Source organism: Erpetoichthys calabaricus, chromosome 6, assembly GCF_900747795.2.
Source record: "Erpetoichthys calabaricus chromosome 6, fErpCal1.3, whole genome shotgun sequence".
NCBI classification, from domain to species: domain Eukaryota; kingdom Metazoa; phylum Chordata; class Cladistia; order Polypteriformes; family Polypteridae; genus Erpetoichthys; species Erpetoichthys calabaricus.
In genome coordinates, this window is record NC_041399.2 from 153,915,185 (window position 1) to 153,938,690 (window position 23,506).

General features: G+C 40.8%; 1 protein-coding gene across 2 annotated transcripts in view; it reads right to left on the reverse strand.

The window, feature by feature from the left end:
- Nucleotides 1–23,506, reverse strand: part of LOC114653952 (UDP-GlcNAc:betaGal beta-1,3-N-acetylglucosaminyltransferase 7-like) — a 119,147-nt gene that overhangs the window by 94,666 nt on the left and 975 nt on the right. The window contains exon 2 of one of the 2 annotated variants that reach the window (XM_028804476.2): nt 16,558–17,571. The exons of the other annotated variant lie outside the window; for it this stretch is intronic. Within the exon in view, the coding sequence (XP_028660309.2) occupies nt 17,102–17,571 (470 nt within the window). The 3' untranslated portion in view covers nt 16,558–17,101. Of the gene's footprint in view, nt 1–16,557; nt 17,572–23,506 lie in introns of those variants that run through there. 2 annotated transcript variants of the gene reach the window in all.

Here is a 23,506-nt window from a genome sequence, read left to right on the forward strand (position 1 = left end):
TTATCTGGGAGAGACTCAGAGTAGAGTCGTTGCTCCTCCGCATTGAGAGGAGTCAGTTGAGGTTGTTCGGGCATCTGGTCAGGATGCCCCCTGGAAGCCTCCCTAGGGGGGTGTTCTGGGCATGTCCCACTGGGAGAAGGCCACGGGGCAAATCCAGGACACGCTGGATGGATTATATCTCCCGGCTGGCATGGGAACGCCTCGGGGATCCCCTAGAGGAGCTGGAGGAGGTGGCTGGGGAGAGGGAGGTCTGGGCTTCCCTGCTTAGGCTGCTGCCCCCACGACCTGACTTTGGATAAATGGTGGACAATGGATGGATGGATAATAAATAAATTAGAAAACTACCCATGAGAGAATAATTAACAGCCTGCATGGGTTTATGAAAGGAAGATCTTGCCAAACCAATCTTTTTGACTTTTTTGAACAAGCAACTTCAAAAGTTGACAAAAGCAACACATACGGTATAATTTACCAAAAGTTTCAAAACGCCTTTAATACAGTCCCAAATCAAGGATTAATTCTAAAACTAGAAGCTGTAGGCATCAGAGGTTACCTACAAAACTAGAGATCAAGCTGGTTAATGGGCAAAGGACAAAGAGTACAGATAAGAGCATAATACGCAATGAAGTGTGAGGTCATCAATAGATTCTCTCGGGGGTCTGTCCTGGGGTCATTACTTTTTCTGATTTACAATAATGACACAGATTTTGGTATAGGTAGTAAACTTGTTAGTAAAAACTTGGTAGTAAACTAAAATTGTAGCGCAGGTGAACACTAAGCACAAAGCACCAAAACAATTCAGAAAGACTTGGACTATCTTCACAAGAGAGCAAATGCTAGAAAAATACAGTTTACTAGCCAACCCATGGCGTAGCATATGCCGCATAATCAGGCCGCTTTTTTAATGATTTTTAAGCACAGGGAAAAAATTGAACATTTGAAAAATCCGTAATTTAATAAACCACCAAGAAAAGTAACATTGTAACAATGCACGGTACGAACCAACATACAATTGTCCGTGACTGAAAACTTGAGGACTACCGTCACGACTTCTCCTCCCGCTTGGGCTCGTCAGGCGCGGAGGACGGAACGGGAGGAGAGGGGAAGGACGCCCCCTCCGTCATGCTAGTCTGCTGATTTCTCGTTCAGTATGCACTGCCTACTCATGTGCCCACCCCCAACTCGTCACCCGAGTCGTTTTCGTCTTTGCACAGTCTACATGCACCTGTGAGTCACGTTGACTGTTCATTATCCAAACAGCACCTCATTCGGTTTTGTCTCTGGTACAGTCCAAATGCACCTCTGCACCACGTAGACTTTTCATTGTTCTTTGCAGTTCTGGCTGCTTTTCTATATATAATCCACCAAGTCACCCGACCATGGAAGTAGCGAGGGGGTGGGGGGGTATACAAAGGGCAGGGACGTAATCAGTGCGAGCGTATGACCCGCACTTACTGGGAATTCCTTGTTCGTGGGGAACAATTGCAAGCCCCGGTTTCCAGCAGGAATGGGGTTCAACGGCTTACCCACGTCTCTCTGCGTCGGGTAGACACACGTTGATTCATTCAGTGTGGCGCACGTGCAGTTACCTGATGTAGGAATCTGTATAACATTGAAAGAAGTGTTGTTTCCATGAAATACATTTGAACGGTGGCAATGGAAGGCAAATGAACAGTCAACGTGGCTCACAGCTGGATTGACTCCGTGTTTTGTGTCACCCGACCATGGTAGTAGCGAGGGGGGGTGAGGTGAACAAAGGGCAGGGACGTAATCAGTGCGAGCGTATGACCCGATCTTACTGGGAATTCCTCGTTCGTGGGGAACAAATGCATGCCCCGGTTTCCAGCACGAATGGGGTTCAACGGCTTACCCACGCCTCTCTGCACCGGGTAGACACACGTTGATCCATTCAGTGTAGCGCGCATGCAGTTACCTGATGCAGGAATCTTTATAACATTGAAAGAAGTGTTGTTTCCATGAAATACATTTGAAGCGGTGGCAATGGAAGGCAAATGAACAGTCAACGTGAGTCACAGCTGGATTGACGCCATGTTTTGTGTCACCCGACCATGGTAGTAGCAAGGGGGGAGGGGGTGAACAAAGGGCAGGGATGTAATCAGTGCGAGCGTATGACCCGCACTTACTAGGAATTCCTCGTTCGTGGGGAACAAATGCAAGCCCCGGTTGATCCATTCAGTGTAGCGCGCGTGCAGTACGGGACATCCAAGGGCATCACAGACCTGTTAATGCTCAATCTCATGCATAATTATTTATTGAATGCTAAACACTTCCGGAAAGACACAGTTGTCTAAAACGGGTTGGTCTGAGGATACAACAGTAAGTGAATGAAAAGATGGAACTCTGGAGAGAGCAAAATACAACACAATAGTGAACCTGCGGCACAACAAACGCTGCATAATTATTTATTGATGGTTGAACACTTCTGGAAAGACACAATTGTCTAAAAGGGGAGGGTTCTGTTGAGGATACAACAGAAAGTGAATGAAAAGATGGAACTCTGGAGAGAGCAACATACAATTGTCCGTGAGTGAAGACTGGTTTTGGCAGATACAGGCATATCTTTTTGAAAGTTTGTCCCTGTGACTTATTAATTGTCATCGCAAATGCCAATCGAACAGGAAATTGTCTTCGGGTAAAAGTAAAAGGCAAATTTGAATCTGACGGGGTCAGGCATATCCGGGGAATAAGGACAGTTTGTGAGGTAGCAGATGTGGTTGTTTTACACTCCAGTACATTGCGGTGAATGGTGGTAACAGACAATCTAGTGCCATTACAAAGACCTTTTGCAGGCAGGAGGTTTCTGAGAAGCATGATGACGGATCCAATTTTAATTTTGAGTTTATGTGGAGGCATGCCAGTAGGAGTAAGACTATTAAGAAATTCCTCTGGGAATGAAAGTTGATCTGCAGGATCATCTGTGACGATAGAGTCCACGCTCGTGAAAGTCACCTCATTGTTAGGGATAAGTTTTAGCACTTGTTCATTAAGGTATAGCGAGTCTTCGTTGGTGACGCTTAATATAGCTCGCGTGCTGAGTTGTTCCAGAGTGACAGTTGAGAAGTCGATGTCGCCATACAGTTGTTGAACGGGATCAGAAATTAAAGGAAAACAATATGAAGGCAATGTCACAGGTGTTCCATTTATCCCGTCTCCAACATCAAGGAGCTATTGTGCGAAATGTTGTTCTTCAGGAAGAGCTCTCATATTTGTTGTCAGTGTAAGAACATGCATGTGACGCCACAAAGGGTGCTTGTTAATGCAACTGGCGACAGTAAGCGCGCGGGAGCCACGCATAATGACGGGAAGAATTTGTCGGAAATCTCCACCCAATAGTATTGTTTTGCCTCCAAAAGGCTGCATGTCACCCGTGAGGTCACGTAATAACCTGTCAACTGCCTGGAATGCGTATGCGTGTGTCATTGGCGCCTCGTCCCATATAATAACTTTGGATTGTAGAAGATGTTGAGCATGTGGTGAGGAAGGTTTGATGTTACATGTGGAAGTAGTATTCAGCTTCAACGGTATTTTAAAAACAGAATGGGCAGTTCGTCCACCCGGTAATAATGTTGCAGCTATTCCTGTAGATGCTACGGTTGTAGGAATGTCTCCCCTAGCTCTGATGGTATGAATCAGGGTTTTGTACACAAAGGTTTTCCCTGTTCCTGCAGGACCATCTAAGAAGAAGCATCGGGGATGGGAATTTTTATATGCAGCGTGTAAAACAGTATCAACAGCGTGTTTCTGTTCTGTGTTGAGTTTGTCGTAGTGTTCTATAGCGTGTGAGTGTTCAGCCTGAGCGTCGAAGGTGGGAGATGAATGACACAGTGGAGGAATGTCAGTGGGGGGTAGGTGTAATTTGTGCAGGTTGAAGCCATGTGGTTGCAGCATGTCATTAATGTCAGCAAGAGCATACATGCAAGCGGTGGTTGTGGAATATTTTGTGAGAAAGTCTTCGGAAAGGGAGAGTTTATGTGTGTCCCAAAGGTGTGGAACGTTGTGTGGTTCACCGAAGACACAGATGAAAACGAACATTTCTCGCAAGAATCGTGGCATTCGTATCTGGGATGCCTCTGAAAGAGTATCATGCCATATCTTGTTGTCTTTAAGAAGACCTAATTCTTGGCAAGCTTCTTTGAAAGTGTCACATTCGACACCATTGACTGTTCGTAGATGGTGAAAACTTGTGACACCCACAGAACGAATAAGGAGAAGTCTGAGGTAATAACGTTCGGTGTCGTTAATGGCAACAACAGGCATTCTACCGATCACTTTTGTGCCTCCTCTGATTCTCTTTTTCCATTTTCCAGAGGATTTTTGAAATGTGTAATGTTGTGGAACATCAGTGTAATGTAACTCTACAGCTTCAGGATCTGTTTTGTTGAGTTCAAACCATGCTAACAGCATAGTGTTTTTGTGGGCGTGTCTTTGGAGCGCTTGTTCCTCGTGACCCTCATGAAAAAAGATGATTTGTTGTTCCGGCAAATGAACTGGTAATCGGGTAATGACGTGAGATTTTTCTGAAAGACTGTACTCGTTCAAACGCCACATAGCCTCAGGAGCACTAACATACCTACCGTCAAGGAAAGTCTGTATTTCATCATGTTGAAAAATATCATGGGCGGCACGGTGGCGCAGTGGGTAGCGCTGCTGCCTCGCAGTTGGGAGATCTGGGGACCTGGGTTCGATTCCCGGGTCCGCCCTGCGTGGAGTTTGCATGTTCTCCCCGTGTCTGCGTGGGTTTCCTCCGGGCGCTCCGGTTTCCTCCCACATTCCAAAGACATGCAGGTTAGGTGGATTGGCGATTCTAAATTGGCCCTAGTGTGTGCTTGGTGTGTGGGTGTGTTTGTGTGTGTCCTGCGGTGGGTTGGCACCCTGCCCGGGATTGTTTCCTGCCTTGTGCCCTGTGTTGGCTGGGATTGGCTCCAGCAGACCCCCGTGACCCTGTGTTCGGATTCAGCGGGTTGGAAAATGGATGGATGAAAAATATCATCGGCTGGCTCCGTGTGAAATGCAATTGATGCAGTATCGTGTCCTTTGTACACATACTTATAAAGACACTTGATACATTGAATGGACATGCAAACTTCAATGTTAATATGAGCATTGAATTTCTGAGAAAGCCACGGATTGTAAGGAACTATCCAACGGTTGTCGATATCATATTTGCCAACAACGGCAGTTCTCCCTTGTCTTCGGCGGTATATGGGGTATCCTTGTGTGTTGTCTTGAGTCTCCACGTTGAAGTCTTTTGGGAAATTTTTGCTACACGTGCCGTCTTTCATGCAAGGTGATTTGGCGTTCAGCGTGCCACACGGACCATGCACCATGAATTTGGTGACAATTTGGAAAAGTCGAGGGTGTATTTCAGGATTTGGAAGCTCAGCGCAGGCATATTTGTCTATATCATCTTTGGTCCTTATTTTGGATTGTGAGTCAAGTGTAAGTAACATATGGCAATGAGGCAATCCTCCTTTTTGGAATTCAAAGACGAAGATGTAAGCGAGAATATTGCCAAAACTATTCTTTTCCAGAATATCTGTTAGAAAATGTCGCAGTTTGATATGAAAGACGCGAGCAACGATGTCAGGTCTGTGTTCTATTTGCTCATGATGGGAAATGGCGTTGCAGATTTCCAGCCAAGCAGGATTGCAGGTGAAGGTTAAGAATAAGTCAGGCTGTCCACATTTGCGGACAATTGCCATCGCGTCTTGGTAGTTCTGTTGCATGTACCTTGGACTGCCTTGAAAGGTAGAGGGAAGAATGATCAATTGTCCAGGGTGGAGGTCATGGTGATGTGCTTTGCAGTGACAGCATCCGTAAGTCCCCTGTATTGCTCTACACGCAAATCTTGTTGATATGACCGAAGGTAATGTAAACGCGCGCCTTCTGTTCTGACATATGTGTCGACGATGTACTGCTGGAAGAGTTTGCCACTGGAATGCAAGACACTAAATGAAGATCTCATGGCAAGCCTGAAAGCATAAAATTGGAGCTGTGTGACTCGCGTTCTTTTCGCGGTTCGCTTTTCCTCAAAATGGGTCAATTGTATGTGCCAGCCTGGATCTCCGTAAGGGAATAGCAGTGGATAAACCATGGAGACACAGTTCATATTGAGAACAGAGATACGCTTGCAAGCATCTCCCCTTGGATATATGCAAATGTCGCGTTGTGCAGGAGGTTCCCCATCTTCACCTACAAAGATAGCAGCAACATCAGTTTGACAGGACGGGGCGTTATACCTTCTCATATCCAGACCTGGATTTTCCATAAACACCATTCGTGCAGCAGTAACAGGGTTACCGTGAGTGATAATGTCATGCATTTGCATGTAAGACTTTGCGAAGGCATTAACCTGTCATATCATGTTGTCTAGTTGAAGCAACAAAATGTCACTGCAAGCGCTTTTACATTCCTTTTGCATACGTTGACTGGTAGCCTCAGCAGAATCGAAGATATATAGCTGACCGTATTGTAGTGACGTGTCAGGATTGGTATATAAAGGAGAGACCTGGTGATAAATTTGACCGTGGATTCTGAAAGCATACGGTCCTTGCCCAGATGGTTGAGCGATGTGTGCACCCATTGACGCGAAAGCTAAAGCAGAGTTGTATTCGCTGATATGATCACAGTAATTTCGGGACAGTGGGTTCTTGCCAGTCAAGAGGTCTTCTAAAAAAAGAGGGGGTTTGGATAGCAGTGGCAAAGACACCTTGCCAGCATGACAACACTTAGTGTAATGTCCGAATTTGTTGACCTCTGCTGGCCAATGAAGAGCATTGCAAGAAGCACATAGTGCGGTAGGTAGGCCAATGTTATGTTCTTGGATGTGAATGTATTTTCTTGAAAAGCTGCAGAAAACTGAATGCGATGTTTGTGCATGATCGATTTAGTGCTGTGTTGACACTGAAGGGAATTGGAATGAGTTGTGTCTAAGCATTGCTGGCAATGTTCACATTGCATAATTCGTTCAGTGGAGTGTGTTTTTAAATGCATGTTGAGATATCTCTGCACTCGGAACATTTTTGAACAAATCGTGCATTGAAAGATCTGTTTGGAATGTGTTTGTTCAGTGGAGTGGGTGTTTAAATGTGCTTTGAGAGATTTCTGGCGCGTGAAGGTTTTGGAGCAGTGTTGACACTGAAAAGAATTCATCAGGGAATGTGTTTTGAGATGGTTAGTAAGGTATCTGCGTGCGTGAAAGTGTTTGTCACAAATTTTGCATACAAATGTTTGTGTTGAATGGATCTGCATATGGTTGTGGAGATCCATCTCACCTGTGAAGTCCTCATTACAAAATGTGCAATTGAAGGTGAGAGTGGAATGAGTTCGTAAGTGTTTCTTGAGAGCGCGAGTTGTTTTGAAGCATTTCTGGCAATGTTCACATTGCATCATTCGGTTAGTGTTGTGTTTTTTTAAATGTGTGTTCAGATATCTCTGCACTCGGAAGCTTTTGGAACAAAAGGTGCATTGAAAGTCCTGTGTTCAGGGGAGTGTGTCTTGAAATGTTTTTCAGGAAGAGGAGAGTGGGCAGGTGACGTCACAATACTGTGGCGAGCAAGTGGGTGTGCACCCTGTGTGCACATACCGACAGCGTCAAAAGATGTCACCAGAAGGTTATCACGTGTGTATTTGAGAGGCATGAGAACCTCGTAATGCCCATGATCCAAAGGACCGCTAAAGAGCAGGGATATGGAGAGACGTTGGGCCGGATTGTAAACTCGAGGAGAGGCATGAGGACGTTCTTGGAAGTAAATGCTGATAGTAGCTGGAAGGATTTGGGACATTGCCACAATTTCTGCCTCGCCACCATAGACTCCGGACGTATTCATGTAGTCAGCGTATTGTTGAGCAGACTGTATAACAATGCCTCTGTGACTAAGAACAATGGATACCATGTCGCCAAAGTTATCCCAATGTTGGCAAACAAAGCCAACAGCCATGTTGCGAAGTTTGAGAGCAACAGTTTCGTCAATGACATTTTTCCAAAAAAACCTGACTGATAGAAACAAACAGTTACCTGATGCAGGAATTTCTATAACATTGAAAGAAGTGTTGTTTCCATGAAAAACATTTGAAGCGGTAGCCATGGAGGGCAAAAGAACAGTCAACGTGGCTCACAGCTGGATTTGGACCGCAGCACACACCAAAGCGAGTATGTGTTTGATAAGCTGTTCGAGTTGGCGGGCGGTGCTCTGAGGTGCGTTCCCGATCATGTGGGAGGAGGGGTAGAGTTTCTGGGCGGGGCTTCATTGTTCCTTTCCCATGGTTTTCGATGCTGGACGTAGTCGGGTGTCGTAACCGAAAAGAATAATGAAAAGTCAACGTGGCTCAGAGGTGCATGTGGACTCCTAGCACAGACGAAAGCGTCTTACTGGGTGGTCGGTGAGTTTTTGCGTCCAGGCACATGAGCAGGCAGTGTGAATGCCTAGAGAGCGAGGGTGGACACGGGCCAGGGAATAAGGAGTGTTGGTGGGCGGGGAAACGTGTTCTGTGTTCCTGCAGGACCATCTAAGAAGACGCATGTTTGTTGTGGATGTGAATTGCTGTATGTAACGTGTAAAATAGTTTGCGATGGTGCACACGGTTGTGCGTCGTAACCGAAAAGTCAACGTGGCTCAGAGGTGCATGTGGACTGTAGCCCAGACAAACATAAATGACGGCATGTTTTCCGAGGCGTCGTGTCCGAGTTGGTGGGCGTGGCTCTGCGAGTTGTTGTCGTATCCAATGGTCTTTAGAGTTGGTGGGCGTGGCTGTCTTGCATGCTTTCCATGGGTGGCTACTTGTCGGTGGTGCGTGCTTTCCATGGGTGGCTACTTGTCGGCGGCTTAGTGAATTATATATATAGATGGTAAGAATGCATGTTCAAGTTCTAGAGTTATTGTTTTGAGACTGATACTACATCCACACTACATTTTATCTTTATTAAAAAGAAAATTATTTCAGTCTACACTCGGGTTTTTAATTACATTTACAAAACTATCTCTGCCCAATTGAAATCGCCAAAAATGCATGACGTAGATGTTTGCCTACACTGGTCAAGCATGCATTTGGAGCAAACTCCATGAAGGAATGATGCATTGGAGCAAACTCCATGAAGGAATGATGCAGTGAAAAATTTAGAACCCCATGAAAACTCAGATTCCTCAGTACTCAATATGCTTTCAAAAGTACTAGTGCTTTTCCATGCCCGCTATGTCAAAGTATGTTTTTCTTCTGTGAAGGATGACCAATCAGGGAATGAGGTGTTGTAATGATCCTATCTGAGAAGGACCATCTAATAAGCACAAGCCAGCCAGAGCACAATGGGGTCAGGATGTACAAAAGTCTTAGTTTTTACTCATCTACACTGAAATGTTGTAATATTCAGAAGTCTATGAATCTTTTTAAAAGTAATCATTTTAATTGATTGAAAATTCAAGGGTAGTGTAGACGAAAGGCAAAATTAAGAAAAATGTCTGCATCTTTAAATAAAAATGTATTAGTACAGACAGTGCCGAAAAATCTTAGTTCATTTACTAATGATGGGAAAAAGATGGAACTATGGCCGGGCCTTTCTGCCCTAGCAGTGGGCACTCTTTCTCTCAGCCTTGGCTGCATTTTGAATCAGAGTCTCATTGCTGAATCACAGGTTACATCAATGAAATGTTCTTTTGCTGCAGTGCTCGAGTTAGCAGCTGGTGTTGCACATAAAGGACTGCTGATCAAGTTATATTTTACAGGATCCCCAACTGAGAAATACCTCTGCAATCTTAGCCCAAAAATCAGAAATGAAAATCCTTAAAACCATAGCAGAAGTCACAAAAACCAGTAAATACAAAGAAGCAAATAATCAAAATGAGAACTTACCAAACCACCAAGCATATTTACAATGAACATTGCGGGACTGAATTTCCCATAAGGCTAGCAGTCCCTAAATGGTGATGGACAGGTGGCCCTGCCTCTTTGGGACCAAACCTCAAAATGTAAGGAACATCAGAGAACATATTCTCACAAATAAAAAAGGTTTAAAAACTAAATAGAATAAAGTTAACAGATTACATAATTAGAAAAATAATAATTGAACAAAACAATAATATAAAAAATAATGGAAAACAATGGACAATAAAGAAAAGTACACAACGACGACAAAAGGAAGCACTTTAAATAGGAGCTAGGGTAGGTATCCTGGCTTGGCCATAATACCTGCCAGTTGTGGAAGAAAATGATACAAAATTTTAATTTAACAAAAAAAGGTCTTCAATAGCATTAATGCTGACCTAGAACTTTAATGAATGTTTTTAATACCATTTAAAACAGTCTCCAGGTTTTTATAGCTAGGAAGTCCCCAACCCGGCCCTCCCACTATTCCCATACATCTTAGTTTATACCAACAAGAGTCATGTCAGGTCACCCTTAGTTAGCAAACATTTTTCAGATTTATTGCTTACAGAGGTCAATAATTGTCTTATCAGTAACTGCATGTCCTTGAAATTCCAAAACACCCCGTAGCTATAAAGATACAGATTTGATTACAACTTAAAGAAAATAACTAGCATGAATCTATGTAATATACATGAAAAACAGTTTATTACTTATTATTAACCAACAACATATAATTTTCCCCAGTAATAGGATTTAACAGAGCAGAATAAAATCCCTGAATAAACATACACAAATTGAGTATATATTCCTCCACACACCTAATGGATACCTTATGGTGATGATAGTACAATTGTACTCTTACCATGCAGCTGCATATATCATAAACCTATAAAATAAATTTTGGTCTCTAAAGTATAACTAGCCTAAAATAATCACAACATTCAATGAAATTAAAGTATAATAATTAACTTTAAATATTTAGCCCATGATTCCTGTTTATTGTATTCTTGCCAATGTACCCAAAAAAACACATCACCATACAATCATTGTACGATATCAGAATTTTTTCCAAGCATGACTGAACATGGAAAACTTTTCAGTATGTCAGGAGCAAATTTGAAGAGCATAATCAATCAAGTTATACATGGTGGTGAACAACAGAGGAAAATAGTTAAGGAGTTAACACAACTTTTAATGTAGTCCTGCTGCCATGTGGCCCATTTATTTTTGTGCCATATATTTGATCATGTTACACTAGTTTGAGGATTATTATTGTTGAAGATGTTATTAGATCATCTGTGTTGTAGCCTATAATTTTTTGCCCCCCAAAATTTCTCTAATTTGTACCCATATTTTATTTTCTGTTTTTGTAGTTGTAACATTTGGAGCAGTCATTAGTAGTTCATCATGTTTGACATTTTCACAACATGTCTGTCACAAACCTCTCCATGATTAATAAAAACATATGCCCTGCCTTGATAAAACATCCCACTGACAAACCCCCATAACTCAGTCTCCACTCTCCCAGTTTATGAACCAATGACCTATCTTAACCTTTACTAAGTAAAATATGCAAGGTTAGAGTTCTGCCCCCACCTCACCCAACATAAACACTCTTACCTATGAAACAACAATGTAGCAAGACTAGATGTGGCCAGAGGACAATAGCATTCAGAAGGTATGAGTGTTGAATGGTTTACTTACTAAATACATTTCACAAATGCTCTGAAATGCTCCATCAGGGATATATCCTGGAGTCCTTGAGTGTTTCAGGTCTGTCAGCGTCAGACACCCTTATCCAGGTGACCCAGCCAGGAGGCACTCAATCTCCAGATTGCATTCAGCAGCAGTCAACCACAGGGTCTCCCTCTTACGCCAGTGCCACCTAGAGGCTTTTCCTGTGGCATCAGTGATTATCCTGAAGGACACTTTCTTTTGTCAGAACAACCATAGCCAACTGGGTCATATATTTAGAGTGACTTGCCAGCAAATCCAACAGCCCACCTCTATTGCCTCACAGAGAGTGTTCCAACCCTGTCTCACACATTACTCTACTAGCTTCTGGTACTCATTAAACTTTCTCTCTTGCCTCTTCTATGTGCTCTTCCCAGGGTACAGCGAGTTCTGACATTATCACCTTTATGATGGAGTTTGAGAAGTTGACAATTCCTACACACAGGGTTGTAATGGATTTCTTCAAGGAAACCTTAGCTGCTTGCCCAAATCTACTCTCAATTTCCAGTTTGCAGCTTAGGTGAGCCAGCCTGCTGTAGGTCTTGGCTGTGGCATGAGCTTTTCTTAAGTGCCGACAATTGACATTATCTTCTTTGGTCAACTGCTTTGAGTAAATGGTCATGCCACGAATGGTAGTGGCTTTGGGCAGCTGCTGAGAATATGCTCAATGGATCCTCTTCCAGAACACAGGATATTATTTTGCTCTTTCCCCAAATATAGAGGTTTTCCAGACTTGGTAGACCATCAAATACAGACATGATGAGAAAGTGGGTGCAGTGGTAGTCTGCCCACAGAATGTTTTCACATTTAACCTTGCACTGCAATGCAGATTACTATCTTGTTCAAGCTCCCTGCTGCCTCACACCTACCATCCTGATTGGCTTGGTTTCCCCCTACCACCACCCACATGCTTGTACCTAATCCTGAATCCGAATTGTGTCTATGCTTGCCCTGGTCTTTTTCAGTTTGTATCCTTGGAAAGCAGCCAGAGAGGCTTGACATGTAACAATATTCCCCACTAACTCCCTCTTCCTAAGACGAGACTCTGCCACTTCTAATGCCTTTTGCTGTTTCTCCACTTCTTGCCCATTCTGACCTCAATGCCAGATGAGGACACCTTTGAGTCTCTCAAGTCTCTGTGCTGGAGTGACTCTCTTGTCCGTAATACCATAAACTCTTGTCAGATTACTGAAAGGTAGCAGCAAGAAGTTAGTGTTGTGCTGCTAAAGACATTGTGGAAGCCTCAGCCACCTGTGAAGACAGCTGCTGATACTCCGTTCTAGAGACTCAACTGTCAACACTGAGACCTCATATACCAGCAGGGGCCACAGTATCATGGGCTGGATGGCATGTTGGAAAAATCCAAGTCTGGAATCATCCTGGTAGGCCTGATTTGTCCACCTTTGTGACCTAGCCTTCAATGTATTTAATGGTCTTCTTGATGGAAGCAGAGTCCTTAAGGTTGCAATCAAAAATCTTTCCAAGTTGCTACACTAGCTGTTCTGTGATAAATGGAATAGAGACACCAGATAATGAGAAGTGGAACTTCTCTATTACTTGCCCCCTTTTCAGTACCAAGGTTCTGATTTTATTGGGTTTGAACCTCATTCTTATCCATGAGATGAGCTTCTCTAGACCTTAAAGTACCCATTTGGCGCCAGGCACTGATGTTACCATGATTGTGAAATTGTCCATGAAGGCTCTAACTGGTGGTTATCACACACCAGGATTCTTCTTTGGATCTCTGCATTCCAGTTCTTCTGATCTGATGATCATCTATATGGCAAAGACAAAAAGAGAGATAGTGCAGTCCATCACAATGCTCTTTTCCAGCTGATGCCAGCTCAGTGTTATAGACCCAAAAGTGACACTTAGCCTAAAGTATTGTACTAATCCAGGAAAAGGTCTAAAATGTAACTGGAGGCATGCGGTCTGTGCAAAAAAATCTGAACCAAACTGCATGGTTGCGAAGTGTAAGCATTAATAAAAATCCAACCACAGGACCACCAAATCTCCTTTTCCTTCAATGGCTTCTTGCATTAGCTATATGACAACACCAGTATGCTCCAAGTAGAGGAGCACTCTAGGATACATTTATCTTCTTTATCAGTTTAGTTGTTTCAAATGATAAACTCCATAAAATGTTCTTTGCGCTCCCTTCTTGGGAATCCAAACACCCTCTACACATCTCCAATGGTTTGAGGATCTCTCTCTTTGTCAGATTAGTCACAGAAATTTCCAGAGCAGTCAGAGGAGTTCTGGACATTGTTGGTACATGCCACAGTGGCCATGACCTATGGTACACCTCTGTGTAACGGAACCTCCTTCAGCCTTGGCTTACTCAGGTTAAAGTTAAGTTTAACTTTAATGAGAGCCTTGTGGGGATCGATCAATTGATCTCTTGGTGGAATACTCCAGATGTTATTACAGAAGCAATCTATCTCCTCTTCTAAGCATAATAGGTGACCTCTGCACTTATCTCCAAACAGCTCTTCGACACAACCAAATGGGTTAGTGAGGTAGGCAGTTAATTTCCTATGCCCCTCTGCTCTACTCAAGGTCACAAGCCTCTTACACCACATATTCCTTAACTCAGCAAGTGGCTGTTTTTGTTCCTGTTGGATTCTTGTGCTGACATCTTAGCATCCACAATGCATGATGCAGTGGTTTTATTTGGGTGGCTCTGTGGTTTTTGGTGGAGGAGACTCCAACGTTCAGCTCTCTACACAGCCAAACAACAGTACATATTACGATTTGTCAAATTACTTGTTAAGTTGCTTGTTTTTTCAAATATCTTCAAATAATATTCAATATATTTACATACACAGACAGTTTCAGATACATTGCCTTTCATGTTATTTTGTAGCACATTATAAGAATTAATGATTTAGTTAGACCTGCTTTTGAATTTCATAGTTTAAAATGACTTCAACAAAACTGTGCAAATGTCTTCCCACATGTGCCAGTGCCTTTTTTGTACAAATAAGCTTACTTAGTTGTTACAATTCCCATTTATTCCAAAATACCTCACAATTCCCCAATCTATGCTTGTCAATCCTAAAACAAAATTTCAGCTCCATATTAACCTTCTGGTTCCCCAAGTGCACAAGTTACAGTGCACAAGCAACTGGTAGAATTTCTCAGATAATCATCTGGTCAGTTCTGCCTCAATTATTTCTTTACATCTGTCTAGCATAAATTTTATGTGCAGAAGCAGGGAATACTCTTTAATGAAAATATATATCAAGCAAAACAAAAACCAGAATCTAACCAAAATAGCAAATAATTCAATACAGACACATTACAAAAACTAAGCACTAAATAATCCAAAAAAGGTATAATTCTCCATGAAAAGTCCATATAAAGATCCAAAATCATTGCAGACGCTCAATTTACGAATTAAATCGAGTATAAACTAAATTGGGGTGCTGGAATTATTAGTATGGCAAATGTTTAAAATGAAGGTGAAGCCAAGTGTAGACAATATATTTTATTACTTCAACATTTTTTTTCTTTCATATACTGTATCAAGTTGTGATGGAGCTGAATGAAAATGTATGAATTTCTACAACAGTCTATCTACTCATTTACTTAACATATTTAGTCCAATGGAAGTTCAGGAAGAATAGTAGACACCTCCATTGATGGACAGGAACCAATTGTGGTGGATACAACAGTCCATTAAGGCACATGTAGGCACACACCTGTGCTTTGTCACGTTGAGCCACTTTAGAGGCACCAGTTAATTAAGCCTGTGTGTCTTTGCAATATGGAGGACACCAGAGCATCCAAAAGAAAATGGAAGTTGACTGTACACAGAAAAAAAAACCTATATTATTATCTTTTCTGAAGACTAAGTACTATGCTGTTCTATAATTTATCTTCCTTTCAAAACTGTAAAGATGCAAGAGGTAGTTCCTCAAGGCTCATATAAGAGCTACACACCAATTTCAGCATTACACCAAAACACAGAACAGACTTTCAGCCTATAGAAGTCAAACAAGGGAGGATAAAAGGCCTTAATGTCAAAAACTGTAAATTGGGAGAGAAGAACTGTGGAAACCTCTAGCCCACAACAGCAAAAACAAAGATTCTTGTATTTCATTAATTTTCAAAAAAAAAAAAAAAAGCAAAATAAAGACAAAAGCAAAAATAGAAATAGAAAATAGAAAAAGTATGCTTAATTATGCTAAACCAGAAGGAGCACAACCAGTCCACAAATCCATATCGTAAACCTTAAACAAGGAAAAGTCTACAAACTATAGAATTAAAGAGAAGTACTTACAATTAAAAAAAAGTGCAAATGGGAGTTGAAAGACAAAATTAGGAAACTAATGTTTTGGGTATAGTGATAAGACAACTGCAGTTTTATAAAAGAGGCAGAGGGCACTCTCCATAGCTGCAGTGCAAAGAGGGCAAAGAACAAGAAAAATAGATAATAATATAGACAAAATAAAAATCACAAAATGATTAAAAAAAAACTAAATGAAATATGAGAGGCGAATTTAAAAATACGGTGGTGCAATGGTAGTGCTGCTGCTTTGCAGCTAGGAGACCCGGGTTTGCTTCCCGGGTCCTCCCTGCATGGAGTTTGCATGTTCTCCCCATGTCTGCGTAGGTTTCCTCCGGATGCTCCAGTTTCCTCTCACAGTCCAAAGACATGCAGGTTAGGTGGATTGGTGACTCTAAATTGGCCCTAGTGTGTGCTTGGTTTGTTTGTGTGTGTCCTGTGGTGGGTTGGCGCCCTGCCCAGGACTGGTTCCTGCCTTGTGCCCTGTGTTGGCTGGGATTGGCTTCAGCAGACCCCTGTGATCCTGTGTTCGGATTCAGTGGGTTGGACAATGGATGGATGGATGAATTTAAAAATATTTATATTACCAAATATTCCAAATAAAAAACAAGTAAAATAAACAAAATAAGGAAACAAAAATCAGGAAGGCAACCTTGTCCAAACCAAAGTAATTTCACATGGCCAACAGGTTACTAGACATAACAATGAAAATGAACAGTAACAGTCAATAGCAAGAAATGTGCAACAATATTTGACTGAATCTGTGAATAGCATATTTAAATATATACTTAATGTTTAACAATCAAAAGAAAAAGAAGTTCTGTATTTTGGTCATCATGGTGCTGGCGAGTGGTGATGTGTTGCACACGAGTTAGAATTTCACTGTACTCTTAGCTTAACATTATTACCATACAAAAGAAAAATTTACAGAAGGCAAAGCTATCTAATGATACTAGATTTAAAAAAGTTTTAGTTTATCAATTTTACTTTAAAATAAAAATAAATGAAACTATATTACAAAGCTGTAACAATAAGTAAACATTTGTGAAGGAACACATTGTAGCTCATAAAAGCACACACAAACTTTAAATAGAAAATATATGGATCTATCCTTTTACTGTATTATTAAAAACATTTTTAACTTAATCTATCCTAATTGGTTCTTCAAGTGCTTTTAACCTGAAAATAAAATTGTTAGTCTGTACAATTTTCTTTTGTAATCACTTTTTCCCATACATCCAAGAGTTGTTCTGGTGACATTCCCTTTTCATCATATTCAAATAAACTGTGCACAAGCAATGCATTTCGATATTTACAAGCATCAAACTTTAGCCCCCAACAATAGAACCCATGTCCATGCTTCAGGTTTATATTGGCTTTAATGGCCAGAAATCCAAAATAGACATCGTCTAGAGGAAAGACAGGCAGAACTGTGGCAGCACGATAGAGAGATGGAATTAATATGCCTGGAATGATGAATCCAGCACCTGATACAAATGTCGGCAGGACATCCATAGAGTATAACTGATAACTTATTCTATATTTCCCTTTTCGCAAGACTTCAGTATGGACTCGGAGATTTCCATGAATAAAACTTGAAGCGTCTGGGGTTCTCTTTAGAAACTTAACAATAGCAGGAGGATAAACAAATTCATCATCATCACCTGTAAATAGAAGGACAAAATATAATAAATGGAGTTCAGATCTGAAACCCATGGAATCATTCACTGTTTGATTTAGCAGTTAACAGACATTTTGTGTAAAGCTATTCCACATGTTGTATAATAAGATTTAGTTAATGTTTCAGTGTTTCTGCTTGTGTTTTTCTTCTCCCCTGAGCCTCTTCTCTCTGAACATGTAATTTCGCACCAGTGATAGTGATGTATCCTGAGATGGTCAGGCACTGTTTCTGCCTTTTGTCCAATGTTGCCCCTGAACTGGATTAAGCAAATTAGAAAATAATAGATAGATAGATATTAATGTTATATTGGAAAATATTTCAACATTGCATGTTTTCTGTTTATGTTGCACTTTTTTCATATATTAGAAATGATTATACTGTATGTTTGTAGACCACACAATTGAAAGTGTACTTACTTAAAATAAAGAAAATTGAATTGAATAGTACCACTTTAGTTAATATGCATGATTAAAGATGAGATATAAGTGGTTTTAATGGTCATTGAAAGTTTTCATTGTAAGTACAACAGAAACATTTTAATGGTATAATTTAGAATTACATACACTTGAAGAAACTTCAAGAAATGGACCTACGGGTACATTAAATGTCAAAATTTCACACAGATTGATAAAGGTAATTACTTAGCACTCCTTTTTTAATTTTAAAACACTGCATACTATCCATGACTGTTACCAAAAGTTAACCAGTTATGCATACATTTTTTATTAGTTACAACTAATTACTTGCTAGGTAGCAAACAAATAACATCATTACATTTTTAGTTATGTTTATCAGTGTTACCTTATTATGAAATGTGTTAAGACACTCAAAGACAGAATATGTAAACCTTTCATGGGAAGCCACGGTATACATCTCTTCATACTGGAAATGGTAATTCAAGGTATTTTAAAAATCAAAAAATGTAAGGTAAATCACATGCTGTCATTTTAATGATACTGTACACTGAAGAAAGTTATGATCCATACTGAAATTCCTCTCTCAGTTTACCTGCACACACACACTGTTCATTACAAACCTCTGAATGTGTCAATATTTTACATGCTTATCTACATTGAAATGATGCATCACATAAGAAAAGAATTACATTCATAAGATAGGAATCATCACTAGAGAGAATGCCAGAAAGCATTAAGAGTGTACAGTGAGATATACACCCACCGCCACAGAGGCTATTTAGTACTTTCAGCCTAACATCCTACTACATTTTTCTAGGTTAACATCCATGATTTTGCTTCACTCAGGTTTAATCCCAAATGGTGGGGATTGGGGCAAACATTTTAATTTCCGGATGCTCCTGATGCCAGCCTGCTTTAGTCACCTTTAATATACAAGAGGGACAGTGACTCTATACTTACAAATCAAACATACATAATACAGAACATTACTCCTCAAAAAGTTAGTATTTTCTCAGCCTTAGTGAAAAGTACACTTTTGCTGGGACTAAGTGCTAAATCGTTTTTTTGTTTGAATGCCCTGGCGGGAAGTAGCAGAATGCTGCTATAACTCCGCTTTGCTTATTAAATTGAAGTGGCTATCACTCACACCCAAATGGAGACAGCTTCAGGGCTTATTATCTATCTATCTATCTATCTATCTATCTATCTATCTATCTATCTATCTATCTATCTATCTATCTATCTATCTATCTATCTATCTATCTATCTATCTATCTATCTATCTATCTATTAACTAGTAAATCCACCCAGAGTTGAGGGTTGGTGATGTCATGTAATGCATCTCTTTTCCTTTCACCTTCACCAGCAGATCAATGGTGCAAAGAACCCAGACGTTTCGTCCATTTCTGCCTGTTTGGATCCACCTCTTCTTCTGGGGACAGCATAATTAGGTTGCTGCCACCAGTAGAAATCCTCAGTTGGAAGACCTGTGTCTGAAAAGTTGTTACCTTGCAGCTTTGGATGTTTGTCTTTTTACAAACTTTTCTTGGTCATCTTTTCATCAATTATACTGGGTTTCACTATCTGGTGCCCTAATGCCTTATCATTGTTCCTGCTTTTTCTTACAGTGGTATAGTTGGCAGGATTTTACTGGAATGTGTGACCCAGGAGACCTGACAACAGTAGTGGCAGCCCTATCAGACCAACTTAAAGCTCTTCAGGCGCAGTTCATCATTCCTGACAGAAGAAGCGCAAATGGCCTACTATGATTTAGACAAGCAAGCTGCTGCAGATTATGATTGGTAAAGGCAGGGATCTTTTCCAGTTACAGAATTAATGCTGACCAACTTCCAAGAAAATGCTGAGAGTGGTGCTTTGACCCAGAATGGCCAGCATGCTGTCACAAATTTGATCTGTGGGTAAAGCTCGGTTGATGGCTGAAACTAGGGCTAACAGTTCTGAAAAAGTCATGGAAATATGGTTGTGTGAGAATACCTAGTTGGTATTCCTCCTGAGAGCCTCACCCAACAGGTCATATGGCTGTCCTTAAACGAGACCCCCTGGAGAAACATATGGTGGCTATGCTGGTGCAGAGTTTGGAGTGGCCTGAAGAGCACTGTAAGATCCAAGTAGCACATGCCCAGAAGTCAGCAATTCCATTGGGAGATCGAACAAAGAACTCGCCCGAAAGAAAAATTCCTGCCGCCTCTGCAACTGTTTTAAGTGTGGAGAAGTCAGGCACATTACTCCTGACTGTCCACACAGCAAATAGCCGATGGACTGCGAATTGCAACAGGAAGGAATGTATTGTAGAGTGGCAGTTGTTAAACCTGTCCCTCTTCAATATACAGGAGCTGTAGTTTGAAAATAGGTTTAAGGTGATGGCATTAATAGGCTCCAGAAGCAACATAGGGCGACCACGTGTTTGATGATGTTTCAAGGGAAAACTTGACTCTTGACATTGGTGCATCCCATGCCACAGGTCCACATTATGTATTAAAAGCAACTACCTATTGTACTGAGTAGCTGAACATGAGCAAGAGGTATGGATACTGTTGCTTGTGCCAAAAGCTTACCAGGAGTACATTTGCAAATGAGCACACTCCTACCTTCTAAAAGCCTATCTCTGCTCTGACAAAATACTGGAGAGAATAAACTCTAATTTTTTGGCAGGGAATCAGTGAGGAGGTCCTTCATTTTTGGACTATGTGTCCAGAATGTCAATTATGACAGATTCCTAGGAGGGGGGGCACACTCTTCTCATTCCATTGCCTTTAATGGATATTCTTCTCAAGCAGATTGAAGCTGATATAGTAGGTCCACTCAAGCCCTCATTTCAAGGACATAAATACATTCTGGTCTTTGTAGATTATGCTACTCGATATCCAAAAGCTCTCCTTACAGCAAGCTAATTTAAAAATAATCGCACAGGAATTAGTAGGGGTCTTTGCACATGTCAGCATCCCTAAACAAGGATCAAGGGACACCTTTTACCTCAGACAAGTTCAGGGAAGTTACCCATTTACTCAAAATTAAGCATCTCAAAATTTCAGCATACCAGTGAAATAGTCAGTAAGGATGGGAGAGCCTGGAATCAGTTACTGCAGTTGTTTACCTTTAATGTGTTATAAAGATGAATTTTCTTTTATAATTTCTTTAACTCTGTACATTTCCATTTAAAACTATTTTTTCATATTGCTTAGGTTTTCAGATAAATGTGTCTTGCTTTGTACAGTATGTAGTATACTATATACTTAAATCTCCCTACTGTACCTATATTACATATTTCATTGTTTCTTTACAAAGTTTCATTGTTACTGCTCAAAGTTCGCCTTATGAAAATTAAATAGTTTCAGATTCTCCAGATATACTGTGCCCAAATGAAGTGTAATCACTAGATCCTAGAGTTTCAAAAACCTTTCCACTCTGAATTCTGTCTTGCTTGTTACATAATTAACTAATTTTTGCCCTGACATCATTGGTGTTTTTACATATTGGGTTAAGACCAACAGTTGTTTGCAGCTACAATATGAATTGTTCCTGTACCATACTGTTTATCGGGACTTCCCAGTTTATGCCTAGGGAATTCTAATCCTTATCACTATAAATGACTTAAAAGGAGGAAAATGGGAGTGTTGAGTTTGCAGGAAACTAGATGGAAGGGGAATAACACTTGAAAATTGTGAGAAGGCTTAAATTGTTATTTAGTTGAGCGAAATAGCAAACGATAAATGGTATTAGTATATTAGTATCAAAAGAATTTAAGGATAGTCTTGTCAGTGTGAAAAGGAGGAGTGATAGGGTTAGGAGTGTCAAAATGGCCTTTGGTGAGACCGTAGTTAATGCCATTTGTACATATGCTTCTCATGTGGGCTGTGAGGAAGAGGAGTGATTTTTTTGGGGGACAAATGGATGAAGAGCTTAGGGCGGAACAAGAGGGTGGGTGAAAAGGTGGATGTTGGTGGAGATCTAAATTGGCATGTGGGAATGAGTAGAGAGAAGATAGAGATGGTACATGGAGGATGGGGAGTAGGGGAAAGATTTTGACATGCCATTTGATTTGGTAGTAGTTAACACATTTTTGAAAAGTACTGTAAATCAACTTTTGACTTATAGTAGTGCAGGAAGGGAAAACCAGACTCTAATATGTAGAACATATCATTTGAAAGAGATAAAGAAGTATAAGGTCATAAATGGGGAAGTGTGATAGCACCAAGAAATGGTGATGGTGAAACAGGAGAGAGAAAGACCAGAGCAAGCATTTGAAAGAGATAAAGAATTATAAGGTCATAAATGGGGAAGTGTGATAGCACCAAGAAATGGTGATGGTGAAACAGGAGAGAGAAAGACCAGAGCAAGCAGCACCAAGGATAAAGATTAAAAGAGGAAGGGCATATGAACACCTTTTAGGGGGGAAACGTGTGGAGGAATGGTGAGAGAAGAATTGAAAGTTATATTGAGAGTAGGTGATGGGTTGGAAGACTGGAAGGCATAGACTTTGGAAAAGGTGTATGAAAAAACTGGAGGCAAAAAGAGGGAGAGAGAATGATTTCTATAATACCAAAGGCTAAGAAAAAGGCTGAGAAGGATTTCAGTCAGATAAAGCAGATGAAAGATGAGAAAGGTTGTGGTTTTAAATGAGCATGATAGGATCAAGAATATATGGAAGGGTACTTTGAAAAGCAGAATAGAAAAATCCAAGAGGCTAGTATCAAGAACAAGGAGGAAAGAAGTAAAAGAGGCACTAAAACAAATGAAGAATGGAAAGGTAATAGGACTGGATGAAATAAAAGTGTAAGTGTGAAACAGCTTGAGGAAAGTGAGAGTATGCATTGTGGGATCTCAGGAAGAAAACCTATGAATAGGGGAGAATACCAAAAATGTGGAGAAACAGTGTGATCTAAATATAAGGAGAAGGGAGGTGTTCAGGATTATGGAAACCACAGAGGAGTAAAGTGGATGTCACATACAGTGAAAATTTGGAAAACAGTTGTAGAGATACCGTAGAAGACTGAGGGAAAAGACCATCATAGCAGAGGAACAATTTGGTTTTATGCCACGTAGGTTTGGAAAAGGCATTTATAGGTTTGGAAAAGGCAGTTATTGATCTGGATGAGTCTTAAGATAGAGTGCCAAGTCACAGGGCCTGGAGGTGCATGAGAGAGAGGAGGGGTTACATGAGATGTATGAGAGGATTGTCCAGGATATGTATGAGGGAGTGAGGACTTGTGTTAAAAGCAGTGTTGGGGTAACAGACAAGAAGATTCCAGTTAGAGTAGTTCTGCACCAGGGATCTTCTTTAAGTCCTTATTTCTTTGATCTGGTTATACATGTATTGAATCGCTAAATTAAAGTCCAATCCCACTGGTGCATACTTTTAGCTGATGACATCAAGTTGTGTACCACCAGAAAGGAGAAAGTGGAAAGGAATAATTTAAAATGTCAGTGTGAATGACTTATTTCAAGGCAAATATTAAAAACACTCAATCAAAAAATGAAACT